Source organism: Canis lupus, chromosome 5 (assembly GCF_011100685.1).
Source record: "Canis lupus familiaris isolate Mischka breed German Shepherd chromosome 5, alternate assembly UU_Cfam_GSD_1.0, whole genome shotgun sequence".
NCBI classification, from domain to species: Eukaryota; Metazoa; Chordata; class Mammalia; order Carnivora; family Canidae; genus Canis; species Canis lupus.
The window spans coordinates 66,086,426-66,112,436 of NC_049226.1; the positions used below are offsets into that span (position 1 = coordinate 66,086,426).

A 26,011-nucleotide genomic window follows, 5' to 3' on the forward strand; every position below is an offset into this window, starting at 1 on the left:
CCTCATGTGTCAGAGCTGCCGGGGAAGGCAAGGCAGGATGTGATTAATGTCGGCCGTGGGTGTGACAGCCCGCCAGCCTGCCAGCCCGCAGTCTCATTGTTAGAGCAGAACAAATGCAGCCCCCCGCCCGCTCCCCTGCCTGCTGCCTGCCCAGCCCCACCCTGTGTCGAGTCCCCCTCCTCCCTTGGGGTGTACAAACCCACAGTGCCAGGCACTTAAAAATAGCATCCTACCCGAAACGTAGGCATGAGACGGAACTCCAGAAAAGGAGAAAGCATCTCCTCCCTTGCACGTGGACTCTAAGCAAGCCGTGCCTGCCTTCTGTTCCTCGTGGAGAAAGGAAAGCCCATGTGCTAAGCTCCCCGGCCTGAAGCCAGCACCAAGATTCAACGGGGCTGCTGCACTGGGCATCACCCCTCCCACCCAGGGCCGTTCTGCACCCAGGCATTGAAGGAGGGACTCACCTAAGGAATCGACTCATTTCTTACTTTCCTCCCTAGAAGGTCACTACAGGCTGGCTGTGACCTTGACCCCTCCATCCAGCCTCTGCCCTGTTGGGCCAGTGACCCACCTGACTGCATTTCCGTATGTTTTCTTTTGCAGCATTGTTGATAATAGTGAAGAACCAGAAGGAGCTAAAACATCCAAAAATAGAGGTCAATCAAGTTAATTATGGTGGAGGCACCAAAGAATACAATGTGGTCTTCCAGAAGCATCTTCAGAACGCCCTGTTTCTTCTAGTCTGAGACATTGTCATTTGTCACACGGATGGCCCATTCCATAACCCCCTTCAGGGGAGAAAAAGAGAGAAGCAGCAGCTGGCACGTTTCTTTTGACGATGATTCTAAAACATATCCCTATTTCAGAAACATCAAAGTGTGGGAAAATATGCAATCTGGGAAAATGAAATGATTTGGAGAAAATGTTCTGGATACATTTTTAAGTTTAAAAGAAGTGGGTTAAGCAACATCATACCCGGGCTTAAGAAAAACTAGCACGCATATACAGACGTACGCTGTGCTCATTCAACAGTGATTTGAGTCTGTGAAACACGCAAGCGTAGAAACAGGCAGAGGGACACGTAACGAAAGCCAGCACTGTGTCTCCAGGCACCGGGGCTGTGAGCGCTGTGGGTTCTCTTCCTTGAGGTTTCCTGTATTTTCCGATTTTCTGATTTCATGGTCACGTGACTAAAATGATAGCATCTCCTGCTTCTGACCACCTCTCCATGTGTCCACACCCACCTGTGCCGAACGCCCTACGACAGGGCCTCACAACCACCTGTGGTGGCAGGAATCCTTGCTGTTGCCATTTTGCAGGTTGGAAAACTGAGACTCAGACCAGTAGTTTTTCCAGCGTGGTGGGGCCCAGTTTGGAGCTCCGGTCAGCCTGATTCCAGAGCAGAGGCTCTTAACCATTATGTGCAGACACGAACCTCACCACGGGCTCTGGGTCTTCACACTGCAGGGCATCTAAGGACAGTGTCACCTCCTTGCTGGCCAGGAAGGGAGGCCTTGATGTGCAGCCCAGGGAGGACTCCTCACACGGCTACCCAAAGGCTAGGGGCTGGGGCTGGGGCTGAGGCCTCCCCCAGCCCTTTGGTCCTGAGCCACCAACGTGTTTTGTGGGATAAAATGAGTGCAATCAGGCTGAGAAAACCAAGACCAAGACCCAGCCCAGCCTGCCCAGCCCTTCCTGGAGGCAGACGAACGAAATGAATATTCCCATAGTTCCACACAAGGATGCTTTGGCAAACCCCCCTGCACCCCTTTTCATGGTGTCTTCTTGTCCTCCCGAAAGGAGTCTCTAGCTTCTTCAAGAGATAAACATTTCTGATATCATTTCTTCTCAGCTGGGCAGCCAAGAGAGCAGCTGGGAGCCTTCCAAGCCTGGGGTTGGGGAGCGTACTGGTTTGCTGGAACTCGGATGTGAATCTTTTCTCTAGGAGACCCCAAGAAGCTGTTCCAAACAAACAAAAAGGCTGCTGGGGAAACTGGTGGCAGGGAACCCAGGGCAGCCCCTGCAGCCCTGGGAGAGAAGGATGGAGTCAGCAAATTCCAGGGTCACTGGTAGCGGGCATTGGGCATCGCCGCCAACCACTGAGCTCCTCGAGGCACCAGGCTGTGCATCCATGGCAACGACGGGGCAGGATGGTCCCATTGTCCAGGCGAAGGAAGCTGAGGCTCAGAGTGGTGAATGACAGCCCCACAGCCAGAACACAGCCTGAGCTCAGAACGATGCTCTCCCAACCCTCTTCACTCCGACTCCTCTGGGGACACTGTGAAAGCCCCAGAGTCTCTTGCTTTAAAAAATGCGCACAGGATTTTCATGCAAAATGTGGCAGCTAAATTCAGAGAGGTCAAGCTCTCTTCGAAGGCCTTTGATAAGAATCTCTCCAAATACATTGCCTTCCACCCTGCATCCCTGGGCCAGCACAGTCCTCAGGGGAAGGGGAGGGAAGGATGTTCATCTCTACCTTTTACCACAGCCTGGAAGGGGAGAAGGACCAGAAGTGCATTCTCTCTGTAGCAGCCCTGTGCGCGCAGGACCAGGACTCTGCACGGTGAGGGAGCCAGGCCTGGCCCCCAACATTTTTGGCTATTGGGAGCTCCAGTCTCAGCCCCATTTCTAAACTTGTAGAACTCGTGTCAGACTTCAGATCTCCAGAATGGGGAGGTAGAAATGCATGTCCTCAGCTCTGGAGTTTGTGGGCATTTGTTACAGCAGCCACAGGAAGCCAAGGCACCTGTCCAGGAGCATACATTCGGGGCTGCTTTCCCGGCTTCCCCGCACAGAGCAGGCAAGCCCACACAACTGGAGGCCCTCTACCCCCAGGAAAATTTAAGCTCCCCTTTCAGAGAATGCTAAGATGTCAGGTGATCACTGTGAGAAACTGCCATGGCTCCTGGGTGCCAGCACTCATGGTCCCTGAGCCACAAGGCAGCCCATTACACAGACAGGAAAAGTGAGCCTCATGGAGACTGAGTGGCGTGCCCAGGGCCATGCAGCCACGAACCGAGGTCCCCAAGGCTCTGGGCTCTTCTAGCTCACTCTCATTTCCAACACAGCCAACTGCTAATGAACGCGGACATGAAGAAGGGGGTGCTGGCACGGTCACCGCAGGACTCAGGCGGGGCATGCGCAGTGCTGTATGCATGCCCAGGGAGCGAGAAGGGTGTTGTGGAGGTGCCAGCCCCTCAGTTACCCATGGCAATGGGCCAGTGATGGTGAGATAGTCCAGGATAGTCCCGTCTCACCACAGACAGCCCCTTCATCCTCGCCCCTGAGTTAATTTCCCAAAGGGATTAACAGGGGATAAAGAACCAACAAGCCCCTTGCCCCACTCTGGGAGAACCAACCACAGGGTGGATGGGAAGGCAAAAAGTACACGGAGAGGCCATAGAGTCTATCCTGGAAGACAAGAACACTAATTGGGCACACCTGGCCTCAGACAATGCTGGAATGCACTCAGGTGGTTATCTGCCCAGCTGTGAAATTACTGATTACAGAGCACATACATGATCACAAGCTGGCTCGAATGGAGTACAATGGCTCCACGATTATGATAAAGGGTGACAACAACCCTGTAATGGTATCAGCCCCACTACACCCACGCCTCATGTAATGTGGCAGTGCAGCCTCATGGAGAAACAGCTGGGGTCAGAGCTAAGTTACAAACCTGGTACTACAGCATGCCACAGGTGACCTCCTGAGCCTCCCAGTCCTCATCTGCAAACAGAACCTTTATTTTGTTCTGGCTTCCAAACACTCTGCTCATCCATGGACTTTAGGAAAGGCAGGCTCCAGCCACAGAAGTCATATTCTGATTGATCAATGGCCATCACTAGATGCCTCTAGTCCTCTTGTCTGTGGTTACTTGCAGCATAGATATGTGATGCAACCTAGCCAATAAGCCAAGGGGCTTCAGTGGAAGATTTTTTTTCCTTAAAATTCATACACAAAGAAAGATAATCTTTCTTCTTCTGTCAGAAGCTGGATGTGATGTCTGGAACACCTGCAACCACAGCATGAGGAGAACCAGCCAGAGGTCAAGGCTGACACCCTGAGGAGGGTATAATGTATAGAGAGAAGAAGCCAGGGCATTAAACAACCCTGGAACCTTCCTATCTCAGGACTTTTTGACTTTTCAAGCTGCTAGTTAGCAGGTTACATGGGTAATGCCACATCTAATGTCAGAAGCACAGATGGATAGTGAATAGAGTGCATTACCATAAAATGTTATTACACATTTAATACACAAAAATGTGGCCAAACCAAGGTGATCCAAAATATGAAGATGTTGTAAATCATACCAACTATTTTCTACAGTTAGCAATCATCTCTCAAACACAGGTTGATAAGTGGATTGGCTGGGTGATCCCTGATGGCCCCTTTATCACTTTTCTCATCTGCTAATTAAGATGTTAATTTCACATGACTGCCAGATTCTCTTCAGATCAAGTCTTTTCCCATTCTGGGATTCACATCATGTTGTAAGGAAATATTAACAATATTTTGGCAAAAAATTCCACTCTGCAAGGAATTTCTACTAGGGTAGAAACATAATTACACATAACAAATCATCACTGATAGATAAGATATATACTAACTGGAGAAATTAGTATGATGCCATAATCTTTACAGAATTAAAGAGAGAGCTTTGGAAGCAGCATTGCAAAAACTTATTTGGGAAGTCAGAATGACCATCAGCAAACATTTATTTTTTTATTTTTTAAATATTTATTTATTTATTATTTATGATAGACATAGAGAGAGAGAGAGAGAGAGGCAGAGACACAGGAGGAGGGAGAAGCAGGCTCCATGTCAGGAGCCTGATGCGGGACTCGATCCCGGGACTCCAGGATCGCGCCCTGGGCCAAAGGCAGGCGCTAAACCGCTGAGCCACCCAGGGATCCCCCATAAGCAAACATTTAATAAATGCCTACTGTATACAAGGCATCCATCTAGAGCTGGAAACCCAAAGTGACAAAAATGTATCAGACCCAGTCCCTGTTCTTGGGGGAGCTTAGCATTTAATTAAGGAACCAGTAGGTGTGAGTCCACAGGACTGACCTTCCCTAGGGACATGCTGGCATAGTCTTATCATATTTTACAGCCAGGGATGGTTCTGATGGTTCTGTACAGATGTTTGCTTGGAATGCTGTCCCTGTGTAAAAGAGAGTAAGTCTCAGGACCAAGAAGCCAATGCATGAAAAGAATCACATGTGTGACAGAAGGACCAGTGATTTTAAAAAATGTCAGCTATAGAAACAACTATTCAAACAGAAGCTAAAGTCAAATACACACTACATACACAAGCATACAAACATACAGTATCCAAGCTGCTGTAGCTAACAGGTGAGGGCAAGGCAGGAAAACTCTAGTGTGATTAGGGTCACAGAGTGGACAGGACATGGGATCTGTCCTTGCTGGCTGTGTGCAGAGGGCAGGTAGCCTCTCAGAACCACAGTCTCTTCATCTGTGAAAGGAGAATCTAGGGAAAAGATGCAAAGCACCCAGCCTCCAGCAGGTCTCCTCCACGACACCAGGGTCATCTGAGCTGTGTCAAAGAGACACTGTCCGATGACCTTCCTCGTCCATGGACTTGTCATCCTTACTCGGCTTCCAACTGTGCCATTCCAGAGGGGACAGGGCAGCAGGACCGGGGACCGGGAAACCTTTGTTCCAGTCCTGCTCTGCCTGCATCTGCTCTCTTTCCTCAAGGCCTGATCGCCTCCTTTGCCAGGTGAGGATAAGGATCTATTGATTTCAAAGGCATGTCACAGGGTTAAATGAGGCATGAAAGTGCTTTGTCCCCTGGCATTTCTGCCTTTCCTGCTTTTGGTGCCAAAACCTTTAGCTTGGCTGGGCTTGGCAGGAGGCACAGTGAGCTCCCAGCCTCGAGGCTTGGCTCCATCGCTGGCTCGCTGTCTGTCCTTTAAAATGGACTTGCCACTCTGTGCCCTATGCACCGAACCCACTGCATAAATGACAGCAGGTGTGATAACATCCTATCATTTTTGTTCTGTGACATGGAGATGGCTTGGGCCAACCCGGGGGTTGTCTGTGCTATAAACACCCACTGAGGTCAGGAGTATGCATCCGGCACCGAGAGCTGCTTGAGAGTCCAGGTGATTTGGAAGCCCTGGCCCGTTTCCACTATTTACTGCCCTGAGCCTGTTGTGGGACCCCTACCTTCATTAGAACACAGGATAAAGGTGTTCCCAGAGGTGCTGGCGGCCACCAATTCTTGAGCGCCTGCTAAGCAGTATCTCATCTAATTCCCCAGGCTCCTTTGGAGATATTTTTACATCCATTTTGCAGAGGGAGGGAGACATGGGAGAGGAGGTTAGTTGCACACTGGGGGTGAAAGCCAGGATTAAAATTTGCTCCCTCTGACTTCCAGAGCTCCTGCCCTCGACCTCTCTGGTCCACCACAGGGAAGATAGGTTTGAGAAGCTCCCTTGGGCAAACCACATGTAGCCACTAGGAACGCACTCAGCAGCAGGTAGCAGAGAGTCCAACTCACTTGAACAAACGTGGGTTTATTTTTCAAGCAAGAAGCTTGGTGGAGCAGTCGGATGGTGCCAGGCTCAAGGTCTGGGCGAGCGTCCCTTGTGTTCCTCATCGCAAGGTGACAGGATGGCAGCCATGGCCTCCAATGCCCCGGCCACACCAGAGAGCTCCGGTGGGGAGGGTGGAGGGGTTTGCCTGACACATTTCCCCTCCTATTTGAAAAGCAGTTTTCCAGAAACCCCTCGTCAGGCTTTCACCCGAGTCTTACTGGCCAGCCTGGATCACAAGGTCACTCCTGGATTCGAGGGAAACATCGTAAAAGTTTTGTTTTCCAACCTCTGTAGCCAGAGCCAGTGAGAAAGAACCACTGGGAATGGTTCACCAGCCCGGCACACTCCCAAGGGGCTGTCCCCACCCTTGTCTCGAAGACCAGATCCGTGCCCTGGAGCCAAAAACCCAGGAGCAGGTGGTAGGGTAGGGGTGGTGTTTATAACAACAGAAATTTGCTCTCTCGCAGTTCCTGAGGCCAAAGCCAAAGTCAAGGGGGCGCAGGGCCCCTTTCCCTCCAGCCTCCCTCAGAGGCTCCCAGAGTCCCTTCACTTCTGCCTCCATCATCACATGGCCTCTCCCCTGTTTGTCTCTTAGCAGGACACCAGTGCTTGATTAGGACCCACCCTCATGCCCTCACCTCAACCCGACCACATCTGCAAAGACGTGGATCTCACGGGTAGTGGTTGAACACATGCAGAGGCTGTGGGAGGGAGACTATGGGACTGTCCGATCCCACACCTTCACTCCCCCTCACCATTCAAAGAGTCCCCACTCCCAGACCTTCCGTAGGAGCAGAGGTACATTCATTTATGTGGTGGCAGAACCAGTTACCACAAACTCAGAGACCCGAAACAGCGCCCCTGTATCATCTGGCAGCTCCATACGCCAGAAATCTGAACAGACTCATCTAGGATCTCTGCTCAGGGTCTCCTGGGCAGAAATCAAGGTGTCAGTGGCTGAGCTCTTGTCAGCGGGAGAATCTGCTTACAGGCACAAGCACGTTGTGGCAGAAGCCACTTCCTTGAGGCTGTGTGTCTGAGGTCCCTGTGTCCTTGCTGGTTATACGTCAGGGCCACCCTTTGCTCCCTTCCCATGTGGCCCTGTTACAAGCAGCAACAACATTTCCCATCCTCCTGACCCTTCTAAGATTGCTGACCAGCCTGAGAAAATGCTCTACTTCTAAAGTTCACCTGATTGGACCAGGCCCACCCAGATCACCTTTGTGTGTTAGGGTCACTTGATCTGGGATTTTACTTCTGCAAAATCTCTTCACTAGATTAGTGCTTGGATAACCAGGGGCTGTAAATCCTGGGGGAACCATCCTTGGAATTCTGCTTACTCTGAGAGGTCTTACAGGGAGATTAGCTGTGAGAGCCTCTCTCCCTGTCCCCTTCCCATCCCTAGGCAGGAAAGAACCATCTTCCTCCTCTGGTATAAAATGGGCCCTTTTTCTGGTACAGAGGAATTTGCAGAAATTCACTCTGTACCCTGAAGGAAAAAATATGGGAGACCTGGCCTCCAAGGGGAAACCCAAATATACTGAACAAATCTGCCTTCTGCAGGCTGTGGAGGAGGCCACCCATTAGGTGGCCTACTTGGAAGAGTTAGCCATTAGATTTCTTCTTCCTTTTGTCAGGACATTTTGAAGTGATAAGCTGTCAGAACTTTTCAAAACTGATTCTCAGAATGAAGTGTAATGAGATTCTCAATATAGATACCCTTCATCACTAGGCATGGATGACCCCCGCAGCAGCATAAGAGACCCATGAGGATTCCCACGCTCTCAGCAGGCAGGCTGTGGGGGCTGTGGACAGCTGACTTTCCCTCACTGTACTGGGGTGAATGGTGTCCCCCCAAATCCATGTCTACCTGGCACCTAAGAACGTGACCTGATTTGGAAATAAGGGTCTTTGCAGATGTAAACAAATTAAACAAGGTCATACTGCATTGGACAGGCCCTGAACCCAAAGCCTGGGGTCCTTATGAGAAGACAGACATTTGGACATAGACAAAGAAAGGAAGGTGGCCACGTGAAGATGGAGGCAGAGCTGGAGTGGTGTGGCCATGAGCCAAGGAGCACCAAGGATGGCCAGCAGCCACCAGAGGCTGGGAGAGATGCCTGGGCAGATGTCCTACCGACCCCTTGGTTCCAAACATCCAGTTTCAGGGCTGTGAGAGGATAAATTTCTGTGGTTTTAAGCCATGCAGTGTGTGGTAATTTATCTACAGCAGCCCTAGGAAACTAATACCCCACTATGTGTGCTTGTTACTTATTTATTTATTAAGTTGTTTTTTTTTTTTTAATTTGAGAGAGAAAGAGAGAGCATAAGTAGGGGGAGCAGCAGAGGGAGAGAGAGAAGGAGACTCCTCACTGAGCAGGGAGCCCTACATAAGGCTGGATCCCAGGACCCTGAGATCATGACCTGAGCTGAAGGCAGACACTTGACCAACTGAGCTACCCAGGCGCCCCAGGTGTGTTCCTGCTTTTTAAATGGAATCCTGGGATCCCTGGGTGGCGCAGCGGTTTAGCACCTGCCTTTGGCCCAGGGCGCGATCCTGGCAATCCAGGATCGAATCCCACTTCGGGCTCCCGGTGCATGGAGCCTGCTTCTCCCTCTGCCTGTGTCTCTGCCTCTCTCTCTCTCACTGTGTGCCTATCATAAATAAAATAAAATAAAAAAATAAATGGAATCCTGACTACCTACAACCCTCACCCTATTTTATACCAACCACATTCAGTGGTTGCCAACCACTTTAAAGCATTTTAATTTGCAACCCCTGTGGTAATTAAATATAAAACTGGCTTTCAAAAGCAAATACCTCATATTATGCACAAAAATAAACTCCAGGGTGCTTGGGTGGCTCAGTCTGTTAAGCATCCCACTTTTCATTTTGGCTCAGGTCACTGGTCTCAGAGTCATGAGGTCAAGCCCTGCATCGGCTAGTGCTGAGTGTGGAGTCTGCTTGAGATATTCCCTCTCTCTCTGCCCCTCTTCTCCTTGCTTATGTGTGCTCTCTCTCTCTCTCTCAGAAATAAAGAAATAAAATCTTATAAATAAATAAATAAATAAATAATTCCAAATGGGTCAGGAATCTAAACATGAAAAAAATGAAACCAAATATATAATACAAAAAAAACAAAAGCAAACAAAAAAAATATAACAAATAAATTTCTTTACAACCTGGGTATAGGGAGGGGTTTTCTAATCACAACTAAAAAACCCAGATGTAATAAATGATCATAAAAAATAAACCTTTTCAAGGTAAAAACACCATAAATGAGGTCAAAGACAATTGACAAATTTGGACAGAATACTTTCAACATAAATCACAGATAAAGGGCTATTAACTCTAATATATATTTTAAAAACTCTTAAAAATTGACGGAGGGGGTTCTGGGTGGCTTGGTCATTTAAAAACCCAACTCTTGGTTTCAGCTCAGGTCATGATTTCATGGGTTATGGGATTGAGCCCTGTTTTGGGCTCCTCACTCAGCAGGGAATCTGTTTGAAAGATTCTCTCTCTCTGCCCACTCCCTATTCATTCTCTCTGTCTCTCTTTCTCTCTGCATCTCTTTAAAATGAAATGAGTAAATCTTTAAATACATAAGTAAGTAAAAAATTGATGGAAACAAAGACCCAAAACCTGCTAGAAAAATGTGCAAAAAACATGAATAGGCAACTCATTAAAAAAAAAAAAGATACAAAAATGGTATCCACATCTGGTTCTCCAACGAAGCTAGAGACTCTGAGTCCCCTGATATAATTTAATAAACGTGTTTTTCCTCAAACCAGAGTAGACTGCTCTAGGCAGTTTATTTTATAAGCACAGAGTGTTTCCAGATATCAATCCACCTCGAAGTATAAAGACTTTCTAGCCTATAGCATCTCCAAAAATTACCTACATGGAGTGTGGAGACAGCTGTGTGTAAGAGGAGTTCATGTCTATATTTTTAAGCAATCACAGTTTTATCACAGCAGGAGCACTGCCTTCTGGGGTGAGCTCCTTGAAGGACGGTGTGTTACTGGGTTGGGTGAGCTCTGGCTCCTCCTATCTTTTACAGTTACACCTTGTCACCCAGACAATACGTTATCTGCCTCTGGAATGTGTTTTCACCCAGACTTGAGTCTGGGTGTGTCCTGTCTTGAGACCTCAAGCCAGGTGGTGAAGCCTTGACTGGGATGACACTGGGAAACAACCCAGTTCCTCTGCGTTAGCCCTGCCCGAACTTTTCAGAAACATTCGGGGGATCTAGAGGAGGCAGATTAGGTTTCAGCCTGGTGCAAGGTCCAGGATAAGCAGAGCTGCCTTCTAAAACTCAATCAGCAAAATGTAGAAACAACCTGGATGCCCAGCAGTAGGGGATTAGTAGAATAGATTGTGGTATAGCCAAACAACAGGATTCTGGGCTGCCCTTGAAAACCAGGACTTAGAAGAGAGTCCATGGCGTGGGAAGACATCTGGGATATGTTGTCAAATGGAAAAAAGAGATCATAAAATGTGGGAACAGCCCTATCTTTGTGGTGAAAACCACTTCCGTAAAAACAGGTGTGCATAAATATGTGTGGCTACAACAGTGTCTAGGAGGATGTATTTTAAAATGTTAACATTGGCTATGACTGAGAAGCAAGCTTATATGTGACTTTTACATAGTTTTTTAGTGAAACATAATCTCACTAAATAGATACAATAAGTATGTATTACCTCATAATCAGGCAAAACAACACTAATATATACCTATGCTATTACTTACATATGTACAAAACCCCTAATTTATTTGCTTTAAAATAGTCCATTAGAAAAATGTATGTATGCCAGGGAGCAGTGGGAGCAATAGGTGAGCTAGGAACAGCAAATGTAATTGCTCTGGAAGTAGTGCAACAGGGACACGGGGAGTCACCACACTAGTCAAATGACTTTTGGGTATGCTTGAAAATTTTCATAGTACAAAGATAAAACACACAAAACCAAAAGCAGCAGTGAATTAATTGTTGGCTTTCAGAGGATATAATTATGGTGTGAGAAAGGTAGAAATGTGAAAAATGAACAAACCTACAAAAGAAATAAGGCTCAGGAGTTAACAAGAACCCTTGAGCCACTGATAGTGCAACCTTATTAAGCCTCAGCTTCTGGGGTTGTAAAACAGGGAGGATCCTTGTCCACAGGCAGGCCTGGGACACGAACTTAAATGATTATTTTGGTGGTTGCTATTGGTCCGGAGAAGCAGGCTAGATGCCTGAAAGCAAAACTTCCATTCCCCAAAGCAGCTTTCAAATGTCAGTGTGTACCAGGGTCACTGGAGAGCTAGCAAAATGCAGAGTCCAAGACCCCACCCCCTGGGAGTCTGACTCCATACCTGGGGGTCAGGCTTAGGAACGTCCATCTTAAATCAGAGTCCAGGTACAGTAGAAATGCTCTACCTGGCCAAAGGCCAAAGAAACCCAAAGGAGCAGGTCTGTCCTGGAGGAAAATTTGTGGCAGTGCAGAGAGAGAGAGTGCTGGGCACTGTTTGGGACAGTTGCCCATTTATGACTCCAGGTGGACTTTGTCAGCAAGTCCAGACTAGGAAAAACTGGCATGCAACTGATACAACTAGAGTCTCTGGTTTGCAGAAATAATGAATAAATGACACGTCACCTTTGTGCTTTCCTCCAGGAGGGACAGAGTCTGGGTAACAGACTTAGGTCGGAAGGTGGTTCCAGCATGTACAGACTGCATAGCCTTTAGCCCAAGATGACTAGTCCATACCTATAAAAGGGGAACAAGGGCAAGAGTTTAGAAGCAGGCCTTCAAGGTTGTGGCGCTTACACGAGGCTCTCAGGAGCTGAGGCCCCAAGCAAGGAGAGAACTCTTTCTCAAAAATAGTATTTATACTCTATTCCAGCTCTATGGAAAATGTAGATAGACATATAGTTCTGCCCTGGACCTCAGGGAGCTCCTGAGGGCAGGGCCCACTTTACCGTCAGCCCCTTGCCTGAGTTAGGCATGCAGCAGGTCTGTTCACTCCTGGGAGTGAACTTGCTGTCCCATTCAGCGTCTTACCGGGAATCTCTCCTTGTCTAAACACATGGCCTGCTTCCCTTTTACCTGAACTTCTTGGATGCTGTGGAAGAGTGCCCTACCATATGACTTACTCTCCCTCCCCAGCCTCCTCCCCTAGAGCCTCAGGCCCTCCACTTTGTAGGAGGTGAAGAAATGTCCAAATCCTACTTGAGGCCAGGGGTCACCTTTTGCAGAGGGAGAGAAAGGGACCAGCTCCAAGCAGCTGTTTTAGGGAAGGAGCCCTGGGTGGGAGGGAGGGCACTGGCTGGCTCAGAGGACCACAGCCTCACGGCCAGGCCAGAGGGATAGTGTTGGGAGGGACTGGCAGGTCGTCGTCCGTTCTTGCCACCAGGAGGCTCCTGGTTGCCTTCTGGGGAAGGGAACAGTGTGCGAAGAGAAAGCTCCTGCAGATGGGTGGCCATCTGCTCTGGAGACAGGAGTCCAGGCCATCTGTTCCTTAAAGTCGAGGAGCTGGGTCTCATTCTTCTTGGAGGCCCCCAAGTCCTTAGTGGAGTCTGGTCCTACAGTGTAGTAATGTACTATGGGTGGAGCTGAATTAAGTTGCACTGGAGAGAAGTTGGGGGGAAATCACGCTGTAAGAGTGTCCGGGGGCTTCCCACGACAGAAGCGTTCTTCTGCAGTCAGACATCCAAAGTTAAGGAGTCACAGGCCGTGCTCTCTCCACAGTCAAGGAGTCACAGGCCACGCTCCCTCCACAGGCTCTATGGGAGGGTCCTTTTCTAGCTCCTGGTGGCTCCAGGCATCCCCTGGCTTCAAACCTCTACCTCTGTCTTCAGGGGCATCTCCCATCCCCTGAGTCTCTGCTTTTCTTTTCTATCTGTTACAAGGACACTCTTATTTGGATTCTTACCTGAAGTATATCTGCAAAGACCCTATTTCTAAAAAGTCATATCCTGAGGTTCTGGGTGGACATGACATTTTAGGGGATACTATTCAGCCCAGTACACACATCCAATAGCAAAAAGTACAGCGAAAAGTGGCAAGGAGATAGTCAGGAGCTGGGATGCCTTGATTCAGGTACTAGAGGCTCAGTCATCCCACCCGTCCCAGGCCCTGTTAACACCTGTGACCTCCACTGCCAGCTGGGAGTGCGGTCCTGGTTTCCTTTCACAGATGAGAAAACCAAAGCTTGAGTGAACGGCCAAGGTCACACAGCTGCCTAGAAGTGGAACAGGGACACAGGTCTACTTGATACCATCGCTTGGGGGCTTTGCAACCTGGCCAGGCTGGATTGGAGGAACCCTCAGCGCCTGAAGGTCCCGACATCTTTTTGTTCCAAGGAACCTAATTAACCAAGAGAAAGCAAAAGTGTTGACTTGCCTTGATTCTCACATTGCTTTACTTCCTCATATCACAGATTTTGGAATGTGGCTACTTTCCCAGAATCACTTGAAAAGATGAGGTTAAAGAGAACAAAGATTAATTTAATTATTTATAGAAATTAGCCTGTACTGGGGAATTGAGGCAGGGAGACCCAAGGGGGCCAGTCTTGTCCCTGCTTCCTATGTGGATTTTACACTGCCTAGGATTGTTACCTGGATGCTGGGATGCCCGGGACTGTCACCTAGTTGTTGGGAGATCTGGGACCGTCAGTTGGCTTCTAGGATGTCTGGGACTGTCACCTGGTTGCTGGGATATCTGAGACTGTCACTTGGTTGCTCAGATGTCTGGGACTGTCATCAGTTGCCCGGATGTCTGGGACTGCCACTGGTTGCTGGGATGCCTGGGACTGTCACCAGTTACTGGGTTGCCTAGGAGTGTTACCTGGATGCTAAGATGTCTGGGACTGTCCCTGGATGCTGGGATGCCTGGGACTGTCACCTGGATGCTGGGATGTCTGGGACTGTCACTGGATGCTAGGATGCCTGGGACTGTCACCAGTTACTGGGTTGCCTAGGACTGTCACCTGGATGCTGGGATGCCTGGGACTGTCACTGGGATACTGAGATGTCTGGGACTGTCACTTGGATGCCTACTTCTCCTGTCCCTGGCCAAGAACCCCAGAGTGGCTCTGGGAAATTTTGCTCAAGGAGCAGAGAGGAGTCAGGGAGTGGGAAGCAGATTTTTTTTTTTTTGTCGCCTATGTGGCTCTGCAAAATCTGTCCAACCTTGAAGTCCCAGGGCGGGAGAAGGTCTTGCTAGGTCGATTCCAGCCCCTTGAACCACATCCTGCAGAAATCCGAGCACGGGCCCGTCCGCGCTCTCTCGTGCAAGGCCAGAGGAGCAGGCTGGGAGCTCCGCAGGGCGAGGAGGGAAGGGCGGCGCGCAACCCGGGCCCCAGGCCTCGGAACCTGGCACACACGGGGGCCGAACCAACGAACCTGCACAGGACACCCACAGACGGGACCCCGCGGCAGGATCGGGAGGATGGGGCGGTGGCTCCCGCACCCACGGCCTGCAGGGTAGGGTGTCCAGGGGGATGGGGCCCGGCCCGCAGCCAGGGGCCACGCACGGGCCCGGGCGGGGGGGGGGGATGCTCCGGCCCCAGGCCCCCAGGCCCCCAGGCCCCCAGGCCGCGCGGCGCCCCTGAGCTCTCGGCTCCCGGGGCGCGGACAGGAGGCTGGCTTAACAATGGCTCCATCTGGGCGAGGTCTGCGGAGGACGGGGTTCCCTGCGCACCCCAATGTAGGCCGCCGGGTCGCAGGGGCGGGCGCGGCCCCGGGAGCTCACGACCTTCCGGTGAGCCCCCGCCCCCCCAGCAGTTAGGGTGACCCTCAGGCTCCGGGAGGCGCCCAGGGCTCAGAGAGGCCGAGCAACTCGGCCAAGGTCACACAGCTTCGCCGAAGGAGCGCCGGGTCGCGCGGCTCGGGGTAGGAGCCCCGCTCCCGAAGGGCTCCGGAGACGCCGCCGCCGGCCTTCGGGGACGCCCGGGAGCCACACGGGAAGGCCGGACGCCGGCTCTCGCCTCAAACAATGCTCGGCGCAAATCTGCGGGAACAAAAGCGAGAGGGAATCCGCCCCAGGTTTTCCGCCTTCCCGGCCCCGCCGGCAGCCGAGGGGCGGGGCGGGGCGGTTCCGGCGTGATCGGCAGCTCCTCGGAGGCGTGGCCTCAGCGGCGGCGAATCCCATTGGGCACGCGGAACCATCACGGGCCGAGAGGGGGCAGTGCGAGCCAATCAGCGAGGGGGGCGGGCCTGGCCGGCGCGGCTGTCGCGAGAGGCGGCCACCCCGCCCACTTGCGCCTCGTCCCGGCGCCTGTCAGCAGCGAACGCGGCCGCGCTCGGCCCGGATCCGTCCGCGGCGCGGGGAGAGGCCGAAGCGCGAGGCCGCGCGAGTGCCGGCGCAGATCCCTCCGCCGCCGCCGCCGCCGCCGCTCCGCCGCCGCTGCCGTCGCCGCCGCCGCCGCCGCCGCCGCCGTCGCCGTCGCCGCCGCGCCCGCCAGTCCCTGCGCGCCCCGCGCCCGCCCGCCGCTCCCGACGCGCCCGCCCGCCGCCCGCGGCCTCCGACCCGGCAACGGCCGGCCGGCCCAGGCGCGGCGGCGGCGGCGGAGGCGGCGGCGGAGGCGGAGGCGGAGGCGGAGGCGGAGGCGGGGGAGGAGGAGCAGCAGCAGCCCCAGCAGCAGGAGGAGGAGGAGGCATGGCCCGGGCGGCTCCGGCGGGGGGCGGCCCGCAGTGACAGACCCTGCGGCGCGGGGGGAGATGGGGGCGGCCGCCTCCCGGGCGACGACGACGACGACGACGAGGAGCGGCCGCCGCCGCCGCCGCGCACCGGCCGCCGCTGGGGACGGGCGCGGGCCAGGAGCCCGCCCGTGAGCGGGGGGCCCGCGGCCGCTCGCCGCCCCCGGCCGCCCCGGCCGCCCCGGGCCCCCCCGGCGCCCCGCGCGCGCCCACCCGCCGGCCCCTGGCGGGGGTCCCGCCCGCGCCGCGCGCCCCCGCCCCGGCCCCGGCCCCGGCCCCGGCGCGGCCCGCGGCGCCCGCCCGCCCTCGCCCGGCCCCGGCCCCGGCCCCGGCCCGCGCGCCCCGGCCCCGGCGCGCCCCGGCCCCCCCGCGCCCCCCGCCCGCGCCCCGCGCCCGCCCGCGCCCCCGGTCCCGGCCGGCGGCCTCCGGCCCCGGGGCGCGGCGCGGCGCGGGCGGCAGCATGGTGGAGAAGCGCTGCCCGCTGCAGAGGGACGGCGTGTACCGCTGGTTCTCGGAGCTGCCGTCGCCGCAGCGCGTGGAGTTCCTGTGCGGCCTGCTGGACCTGTGCATTCCCGCTCGAGCTGCGCTTCCTCGGCTCGTGCCTCGAGGACCTGGCCCGCAAGGACTACCACTCGCTGCGCGACTCGGAGATCAAGGCCAACAACCCCGCCGACCTGGGCAGCCTCACCAACCTGACGGACGAGGTGGTGCGCAGCAAGCTGCTGGTGTCGCTGGCGCTGCTGGGCTCGGAGCAGCGCGAGGCGGCGGGCGTGCTGTACCGCACGCTCACGCACATCGACTCCATCATCCACAACTACGGGCTGCAGCTCAACGAGGGCCGCACTGGCGATGAGTTCCTGCTGCTCTTCACCATGGCCTCCAACCACCCGGCCTTCAGCTTCCACCAGAAGCAGGTGCTGCGGCAGGAGCTCACGCAGATCCAGAGCAGCCTGAGCGGCGGCGGCGGCGGGGGCCACGGCGGCGGGGGCCACAGCGGCGGCAAGAGCGCGCTGCCCACCTGCCCGGCCTGCCACAAGGTGCGCGCCTCCGGGGGCCGTCGCGGGGCGCTCGGGCACGGGGACGCTCTGTCTGGTCAGAGTTCGCCGCCCCCTTGTGCCTTCTTGCCCCCCTATTCGGGCCCTGGGGCGGCAGAGAAGTTAGCCACCGCGTGCCCGGCTTCTCCAGATCGCTTTATGAGCAGGAAGGGAAGCCGCTGTCCAGGTGGGGGCGGGAACCTTAGCGGACGGCGGCCTCTGTGGCCTGTGCCCTTTCCTGGGGTGGGGGTCCCTGCCCCCGTGTCGGGTGCGAACACACGTTTGGAGCCTGGCATGCATGGAGTCTGCCCGCCTTTGTGGGAGCAGATCCCGGGGCTGCCCGGGTCCCAGGATGCTGGGCTTCTCAGGAATGTTAGCTTCACGGCTCTTGTCTCCAAACTAAACAGGAAGGGCCTTGTGGTCATCCACTTGGCCATGTGAACTTTGTCTCAATGTTTCAAAACTACATAAACATCAAGCGATCAGGGCTCAAACTCATTTTTCACAGCCTTCTGGGACCCAGTGCCAAGATGGTGCTCCAAGGAAAAGGGTTTGTCTTTCACCCAGTGTGGCGGGTGCTTGGATGACGCTGGGGCTCTAGGGGAAAAGGTTGCAGTCAGGACCAGCAGCTCTGCAGGCCTTTCTCCCACGTCTCAGCTGCTTGCAGTGGACACTTGGCTCCTCTGGTTTGCTGCTGTGGTTTTCAAGCTGTCTCTCAACCCCGGCTTGTGGTTTTGTTTCCTCTAAGGTCTCTAAGATGTGGCTGTGGCACCTACGTTGGTTTTAATCTCTGTCATATCTCTTTTTGGTGATGTTGAGCTCCGAGACTGTGGTTTCTCTTTAAATGTGTGTTTGAGTCCTGCTATAAATCTCATGGTGTGCCCAGAAAAATGATGTTCTAGCTACAACAAAGGGGAAGTGGTGTCCCAGGAAATGTGCTTGTCTGCAGGGGGCTCAGTCAGCTTTGGGGTGCTATTGGTACATCACCTGTTTGTGGGATCTCAGTCTCCGATGGCCTGGTCCATGTGCCACCAGCCTCTGTTTAGATGCCGAGCACTCACGGCTGGGGCGCTTTCTCCTGTTCTAGTCAGCTCTTGAAGGGGATTCTTTTGCGTATACAGATTTATCCTGTTATAAAAGGGAAAGATGGCCATTATTATTTTGATGGGGCAGAAGCTAGCCCTAGAATGAAAATAGGCTTTATAAGAGAGCCTTTCTGTCTAGTCTGAAATCCCTCTGATGACATGAAAGGCTGGCCTCCCCCTCCCCCCTGCCCACACACTCTGAACCAGCCAGCTGTGTGACCTTGGCCAGAATCCTGCCTCCTCTTGGTGTGTTTGTCTGTGGAGCAGAGGGCAGGTTACCTGCCTCCTGGGTGTATTGGAGCGCTATCTGAGGTCACGTGTGACATGCCCAGCAGATGTTCAGGGAGTCCTCCGTTCTCTGCCTGGTCTGTCCTCTCTGGGTTTTTATAGAGGAGTGCTGCCTTAGGCAAGGCACGTTATTAGAGAGTGAAATATTTACGTCTCAGAAAGTTCCTGTGTTCTAAATTGATTTTTAAGTAGTTACTTGGAGCTGACAGTTTTTTCTCCTTGTCCGTGGGAAATTCGAGAGTTCTGACCCTTAATTATGACATTATGGTAAGTTATCTTAAGGGCTGTTGCTTCCATATTTCAGAGCAGCCATGGTGTCTAACTTTCCCCATTCATGTAACTTTTAGGTCTGACGCACCCTTTGCTGCTTGGAGGCGGCTCCTCTGGTGGAATCTAACTTTGAGCGTTTTGCCTTAGCATCTCTGAATCTGACATTTACTGTGATCCTGGAAAGCAGCCCCTTTCAAGTTCTGCTTGCATTTCTTTTGTAAGCTGTTGTATTTTGTTTTGAACTTTTTGAGCTTAGAGGCTTTGTGTTTATCCTTTAGGGATAGAGACTTGAGTTTGGTTTTTTTCTTTGTTAAAAGCGATGGTTCTTACAATGATGTTTTCTGACAAGAGTCGTGATTTGCAATGGCATCTCCAAACCTTCACTGTTATTTGATAATCCTTCCTCCTTGGAGGACGAGCAGGTGTTTAAGAGTGTGAGTGAGGTAAAATAGATATTTTCGTGTCCAGAAAGGAAACAGTTGGGAGCAGCAAAGGTGATGGGTTGTGGTGCACTCAGCAGCTGACAGGTGCCATAGGTATGCTGCTCCTCGGGGTTCCCTGTGAGTTAGTGATAAAGGTCGCCTGGGACTCTCACTCTCTTCCTTTTTAAGTGAAAAGCTGTAGTCTGGAAGAAGTTTAATTTTATTCTTTGTAGTCTTTCATGTAAATGATAATGTGCTATGGGTAAATGCTTTTTTTTAAGTTTTTGAGAGTTAATTTTTAAAAAAATCATAAAACTCACCCTTTTGAAGCATAGTTTTTAATATATTTAAGTATATTATTAAAAAATTTAGTTTTAAATGTACTGACAGAGTTGTGTAACCATTACCGCTACCTACTTCCAGAACATTTTCATCACTCCCCAAACAAACCCCCGTACCTGTTTGTAGTCACTCTTCATTCCCTGTGCCCAGACCCTGGCAGCCAGTTCTCTGCTTTGTGTGTCTGCTTGTCCTGGACATTTTATGGAGGTAGAGCCACATGGTGTGTGGTCTTTCAAGTCTGGCTTCTTTCACTCAGGGTCACATTCTCAAGTTTATTTCTATTTTAGCATGTATCAGTGCTTTTCTGCTTTTTTAGGGTCATATAGCATTCACGATATGGATGGACCCTGTTTCATTTATCTGTTTGTTGATGGACAGTGGGCTTGTTGCATGTGCTTATGTTTAGGCATTTTTTGCCCCTGTGGCTAGTAGGCTCTTGTTTTCATCCCTTATAGCTGACAGTTACCGAGTCACCTTGGGAATATCATCCATGTGTGGCCATGCTGAGGGACTCCCCTGTGGTGGTGAGAGCCCATGGGGGGACACGGGGCACAACGTGGCTCCCCAGGACCATGGCTGATGGTGGCAGAGGGCGTGCTGTTCTGAGAGGGAGGTGCGGTGCCATGGGCTTGGTGCAATGCTGGGGGAGCCAGGGTGGCAGGAAGCGGCTCCCACCACGGTGTTTTCGGAATCTCATGACAGGGTCACAACCGGATAACTCGATGAGGTTGATTGTTTTGAGTGGGTGCTGCACCTTTTGAAAGCGCCCGCCGTGGGGATGGTGGTCCTCCATGGGGTGTGCTCCTGTGGCTTCCACCTGGTGCGCTCTAGGGTAAGTGCCATGGGTGGGGGTGGGGTGGCACACAAATCCTGTGAGTGCAGTTGCTAACGAGGCGCCAAGCTGGCTCTGTCACATTGCTTCCCGCAAGCTGTTGAAAATCTTGGAGGTTCAAAGGTGGCATCTCGGGAGTTTGTGCTCTGCTGGCCCCTCTTGGCCTCTCCCTGAAACTCTGCCTGGTGCCCCAAGAGTGATGTAGCAGGCCACAGGAAGGGACTTTGGCCGGGCAGCCCTTGTTCTCGCTGATGGTTGCCCGAGGAGCTGTGATCTCGAGGCGTTGCGATGGCTCTGCCTTCAGTGCCTATGCTCCGGGCTCCCTGGGCAGCAGGGAGCCTGCGAGGACTGGGCGCGTAGACTCAGGCCTGCCCTCTGAGCCCAGTCTGGCTGCCTTGGCTTCCCCTGCTCTGTTTATGACGCTACGGGGGATGATGTCCTAGCCTGGTTTTGGCCAGTTTTTGTAGGCCCACGGACTGCCCTCTTTCTGCTGAGGTCCATGATAGGGTCATTGAGATGAGCTGGGATGCAGGATTGTTTGGCGGTGGCAGTGTTGCCCCTCCATGGAATTGCGCCCCTGATCACATCCACCTGGGGCTGCACCGTAGGCTGAGCTGCCCACAGGGCCCTCCATTTCTGCCCCTTGGCCTCCGGCGGCATCCAGGCTGCGAACCGTTGTGTGCGCTAGTGCCCGTTTGCTGTGTCCAACCTCGCTACCGCTAGGGCTCTTGCTCTAGCTGGCGTTGTGCAGTGCAGCTGTGGAAACTGCACATCTCCTGTTAGCTTCTACTAGGGAGAATGATGCGGTGTTCCATATGTGGTTAGCAGGTGATCACACATAAACGTCCACGTCGGCCTTGTTTCTGCAGTGTTGGGTGTCCACCAGTTCCCTGGGCTTGGCTTCATTTCACCCAGACTTCATTTATCTTTCTTTTGGACTGAGGACATTTGGGATTCATATATTTTTTTCCCGGCAAATCAACAGAGGCGTCTTTTGACCTCAGAAGCAAGCTAGTAGAACATTTCTGTTTGTTCATTTGGTGGCTGCTGACCTCCCAGAGACTGTTAGTAACAAAGAATTCCTATGATGTTTAAGGAAAATAGTTTCTATGTAAGTGTTTTTTTTCTTTTTTTCCAATCTTAGATTGTATTTCAGAAAAAAGGTCCCTTGGATGTGTCTTTTTTTTTTTTTTTTTTTCTTTTTTTTTTGAGAAACCACCATTCAGGACACCAGTTCTCTCATGACTTTGAGAACTGTTGCCACAAGCTCTCCAGTGAGTTTAGAGATCATTGAGGGTTTCTGATTTTGGACTCCAGCCCTGACGTTCAGAGTAGTATCAGCAAGCTGGCTCCTCTCCCCTCTCCACAGAGCTTTGCGTGTGCAGAGACCCGCCACGTTCTAGAGCTGCCTCCTGTCATGGTGGAAAGCCATCATCAAGAGCTTCAAGAGATATGTTAATTCTTTTTCTTTTATTCTTTTTGTTGTTAGAGCCAGAGTTTATTCAGGCACTCTTCTATTAAATGGATGGGCATAAAATAGGTTCATTCTTAGGCAGTTTGTTTTGTTCTGAGTTACGAAACCTGAGGCTATTTAGAGTGAAGACGACTGAATATCTTTCCCATAAACTCATGCTCTATCGGCCACTTGTAATCTGTGATCTGGGCGTAATGAAGTGGGCCTAGACTTGCGCAGACCTGTGTGTGGCTCTATCTCTGAAACAGCGATGAGCTCTCTGGGCCTTCTGTCATAGGCTGGTCCCTCAGACTCTGTTCTGGTCACATCTTTCGGTTTCCTTGGGGATATTGTTAGCTCAGGTGTCTGAACTTGGTCATTTCTTGACCTTCCTGCCTCCCCCTACGTCAGTCTCCGACCTCCATTTCTCCACTGGGTGCATCACTGTGGTCGTGGCTCCTTCCTCCCAGGTTGTCCGCATCCGTCAGCCGCTCTTCTGTCTCCCTTCCTCGCCAAGTCCTCCACTAGCTGACCTCGTTCCTACTTGCCAGGGCTAGACCCATTTTAACAATTCGGTGTGTCTCCTTCTGACATGTTAATGTACATGTAAACATACACATGTTCTTTTTTTTTTTTTTTAAAGATTTTATTTATTTATTCATGAGAGACACAGAGAGAAGCAGAGACACAGGCAGAGGGAGAAGCAGGCTCCATGCACCGGGAGCCCGATGTGGGATTCGATCCCGGGTCTCCAGGATCGCGCCCTGGGCCAAAGGCAGGCGCTAAACCGCTGCGCCACCCAGGGATCCCACACATGTTCTTCTAAAACATTCTGCGTCCATATTTAAATACAGGATCTTCCAACAGCTGCTGTTCTGCACGCTACCCACCCCACCCCCCAAGTGATAGACTAGAGCCAGTTCACCTTTAGCTTATGCCGTGGCCTCCTAGAACCTGGCTTTTACCCCCAACTTCTTTGGTTAAATCTATTTTTAGTAAAGGGAACTCAGTAATCTCTTAATTAAAAGAAAAATTATAATATGATCAGAGGTAAATATTGAAAAAATACAAAAGGATACTCAGTGAAACATCTCCCTTCTCTACACACACACATCAGAGAAGGGCACACAGGACCTTTTGAGGTGTGGGCAGTTTTCTGTTTCTTTACCTTGATGCTGATGCCTGTTATTTCACATTTTAAAAAACAAGATTTCGTACCCTTTTCCCAGTCATCTGGTTCTCTGCTCCTCTTTGTTCCTTATAGAACCTTCCAGAGAAACTTGCTCTGTATTTACAAGTAGGTGCCTGTTGTAGGTACCCCCACACGGGTCTGTGCCTTGCTTTCTTCTGGCAGCTGTTCCAGATGTACAGTCCACATCAGGCTGGGAGCATCTTCATTCTGGTTTAGGGCAAGCTACTTTAGTGAATCCCTGCTGGTGGACATTTGGTTCCCACGTTACTGTCACAAACAACTCGTCATCTACGGATCATGTACGTGTCACATGACAAACAGGATGGGTGGCCTTTCACGTTTCGGCAAGTGTATCTGTGGACTAGAATCCTGGAAATGGGATTGATGGCAGGCCAAAGGGTGTGTGCCTCTAGTGATTTTAGATCCTGGGGTAGCCCACCTCTGGTACCCCCACAGCAGTGTGAACGTGAGTGCCTGTGCCTATGCCTCTGAGCACCGTGGGGTGCATGTCCTGCCCGTGGCTGTGGGGAAGAACCTGTTGGGGTGCTAAGGGTGCTCCAGGTTTGTGTTTTACTGTGAGGTTGAACGTTTCTTCAAGTGAGCTTTTTTTTTTTAGCAAGCTCTCCGTATCCTTTGCCTGTTTCTGTTGAGTTGTTGGTCTTTTCTTTATTGTTTGTTAGGATCACTTTAAGTTTCAAGGAAAAGATCTTTTTATCTTTAGTAGAAGTGGGCCAGAATCTGTTTTCCTGTTTTTTTTTCCTGCCTGTTGACTTTAACATGAAGCTCCTCTTTTGTGTCCCTTTTACCCATCTCATACAGCTTCTGGGTTTTGTGTCATAATTAGACATGTATTCTACTTTATGCATTGCACAGATCATGATATGCATGATGGATTATGGTCAGGCACGCGTTATGCAATGTATATTGTGAAAGCATTCCCTGTGGTGTCTTCTGGTACAGAACTTGTGTGGCTTCTCATCTTACATTTCACAGATCCATCTGGAATTTATTTGGTGTAAGGTAGGGAGCTAGTTTTATATTTTCCGAATGAAAACCCAGTTGTCCCAGTGCCATTTGTTGAATAATCCATCTTTTCCCTCTCACATTTGAAGTGATACCTTTGCTTGCATGCTGCCTGCCATCCCCTTGTTGATGTGGGTTTACCTCTAGACAGTATGTATTTGGTTTCACTGATGTCTTTATCTGGATGGCCTCTGATTTGCCGGGTTCATTGCATGCTTTTCAGTCCTTATCTTTCTTATCTCCCCATACGATGGAATATCCCAGGGAGGGTGTGTGTGTGTGTGTGTGTGTGTGTGTGTGTGTGTGTGTTTTAAGCAAGTATGGTTGTGGAGGTGCTTCCCCCAGATGCTAGCTTTCAGGAGTCTGGGCGCGCCCTGAGCACCCTGCTGAGAGTCTCCTGCCCCATTCATTCCCCCACACTGCTGATTTTCCTCTCATTTCTCTGAGTGTTCTCAGTTTCTCTCAGCTCTCCTGCCCTTTTCATGCTGATGTTCTCACTGATGAATCTAAAATTTGCATGCTCAACTAGATCTGAGCTCCAGCTGGAGGTTCTGGGTAGCTCAGTATGTCCAAAGGCATACTTCCATCTAACTCTACTTGACTGCTGCACCCCAGTCCCTCAGCCAGAAGCGCATGCCTCTCCTATAGTTGCCTTCTCTCCTGGTCCCCCAGTTACCAGGCCCTCCACGTCTTTGCAGGTTTCTTTTCTGCTGATACCACCACGGCCCAAGTCAGTGTTTCCCGTCTGTTCTTCTCTGTCTCTTTATCCCATCACATTTGACATGATGGTCCCATATATGGCACACTTCTGTGGAGGCGGACTTAGATTTTGGGCCATTTGCCAGAGAGCCAGGGCGTAGATTAAAATAGTCTTCAGGGAACAAGCACAACTCTAGCCTCGTGTAACTCCATTCCTTCCCCTGAGTCAAGAACGCACACTGGCATGCAAGTGAGTGATCACCTCCTTTTAGAATTAAGCTGATGTCATTGTTTAAAGTTTACAAGAAACAACTTGTCGCTGCTGTTTTGTTTTTTAATTATATTATCTAGAAATTTTAGTACCTTAACTCTTAAAAATAACATTGACATGTCCACCTTCTCACCTTGAGCAGGGTCTCGTCTATGACAATCAGTCACCTGACCTGGGTCTTGTCTGCTGTGACAACCCGTCCCCCCGGCCTGGGTCTAATCAACTATGATAACCTGTGCCTTTGGTCTGTGTCTAGTCTACTATGACAACCTGACCCCCTGGTCTGGGTGTAGTCTACTATGACAACCTGTCACCCCTGGCCTGGGCCTACTTTACTCTGAAAACCCATCCTCCTGGCCTGTGTCTAGTCTACTTTGACAACCTGTTCCCCTGCTCTGGGTCTAGTCTATTATGACAACCTGTCCCCCTGACCTAAGGATAAGCTACTATGACAGCTCATCCCCCTGGCCTATAGTCTGTTATGACAACCCGACCTCCCTGGCCTGGATCTAGTCTGCTATGACAACCTGTCCCCTGGCCTAGGTCTAATCTACTATGATAACCCATCCCCCTTGCCTGTTTCTAGTCTACTGTGATAACCTATCCCTCTGGCCTGATTTTAGTCTACTATGATAACCTGTCCACCCTTGGCCTGGTTCTAGTCTACAATGACAACCCGGCCCCCTGGCTCCACTCTTAGCCTCTTACAATGGGTCCCAAGGTGTCCCTGAAATGCTCTTGGTAAGATGCCTACAGAATTCTTGCTCTCTTACATGCAGATCTTAGCATGGCATGCCACTTGTCTATACTCACCTTTGTCTATACTTGAGGTTCTTTATGTTTACTGCAGTCT

The 26,011-nt window shown here is 51.5% G+C and overlaps 1 protein-coding gene and 2 long non-coding RNA genes across 5 annotated transcripts in view; 1 reads left to right on the forward strand and 2 right to left on the reverse strand.

The window, feature by feature from the left end:
- Positions 1-4,829: 4,829 nt before the first annotated feature.
- On the reverse strand, positions 4,830-13,925 carry LOC102152720. Of its 3 annotated transcripts, none has more exons than XR_005359933.1 (4): positions 13,694-13,925; positions 12,205-12,315; positions 6,196-6,811; positions 4,830-5,760 (listed from the first exon to the last, which is right to left on the reverse strand). It is a non-coding gene; the product is annotated as an uncharacterized LOC102152720 (long non-coding RNA). The 3 variants fall into 3 exon arrangements; XR_005359932.1 differs by having other exon boundaries at positions 4,830-6,293; positions 6,530-6,811; positions 13,694-13,914; XR_005359931.1 differs by having other exon boundaries at positions 4,830-6,811; positions 13,694-13,923.
- A 24-nt stretch (positions 13,926-13,949) lies between these two features.
- On the reverse strand, positions 13,950-25,515 carry LOC111096000. Its single transcript, XR_005359934.1, has 3 exons — positions 25,292-25,515; positions 18,269-18,409; positions 13,950-14,018 (listed from the first exon to the last, which is right to left on the reverse strand). It is a non-coding gene; the product is annotated as an uncharacterized LOC111096000 (long non-coding RNA).
- ZCCHC14 (zinc finger CCHC-type containing 14) overlaps positions 16,708-26,011 on the forward strand; it is a 57,497-nt gene continuing 48,193 nt past the window's right edge. Inside the window, 2 exon segments of the mRNA XM_038538095.1 lie at positions 16,708-16,818; positions 16,820-17,284. Coding sequence (XP_038394023.1) covers positions 16,708-16,818; positions 16,820-17,284 — 576 coding nt within the window.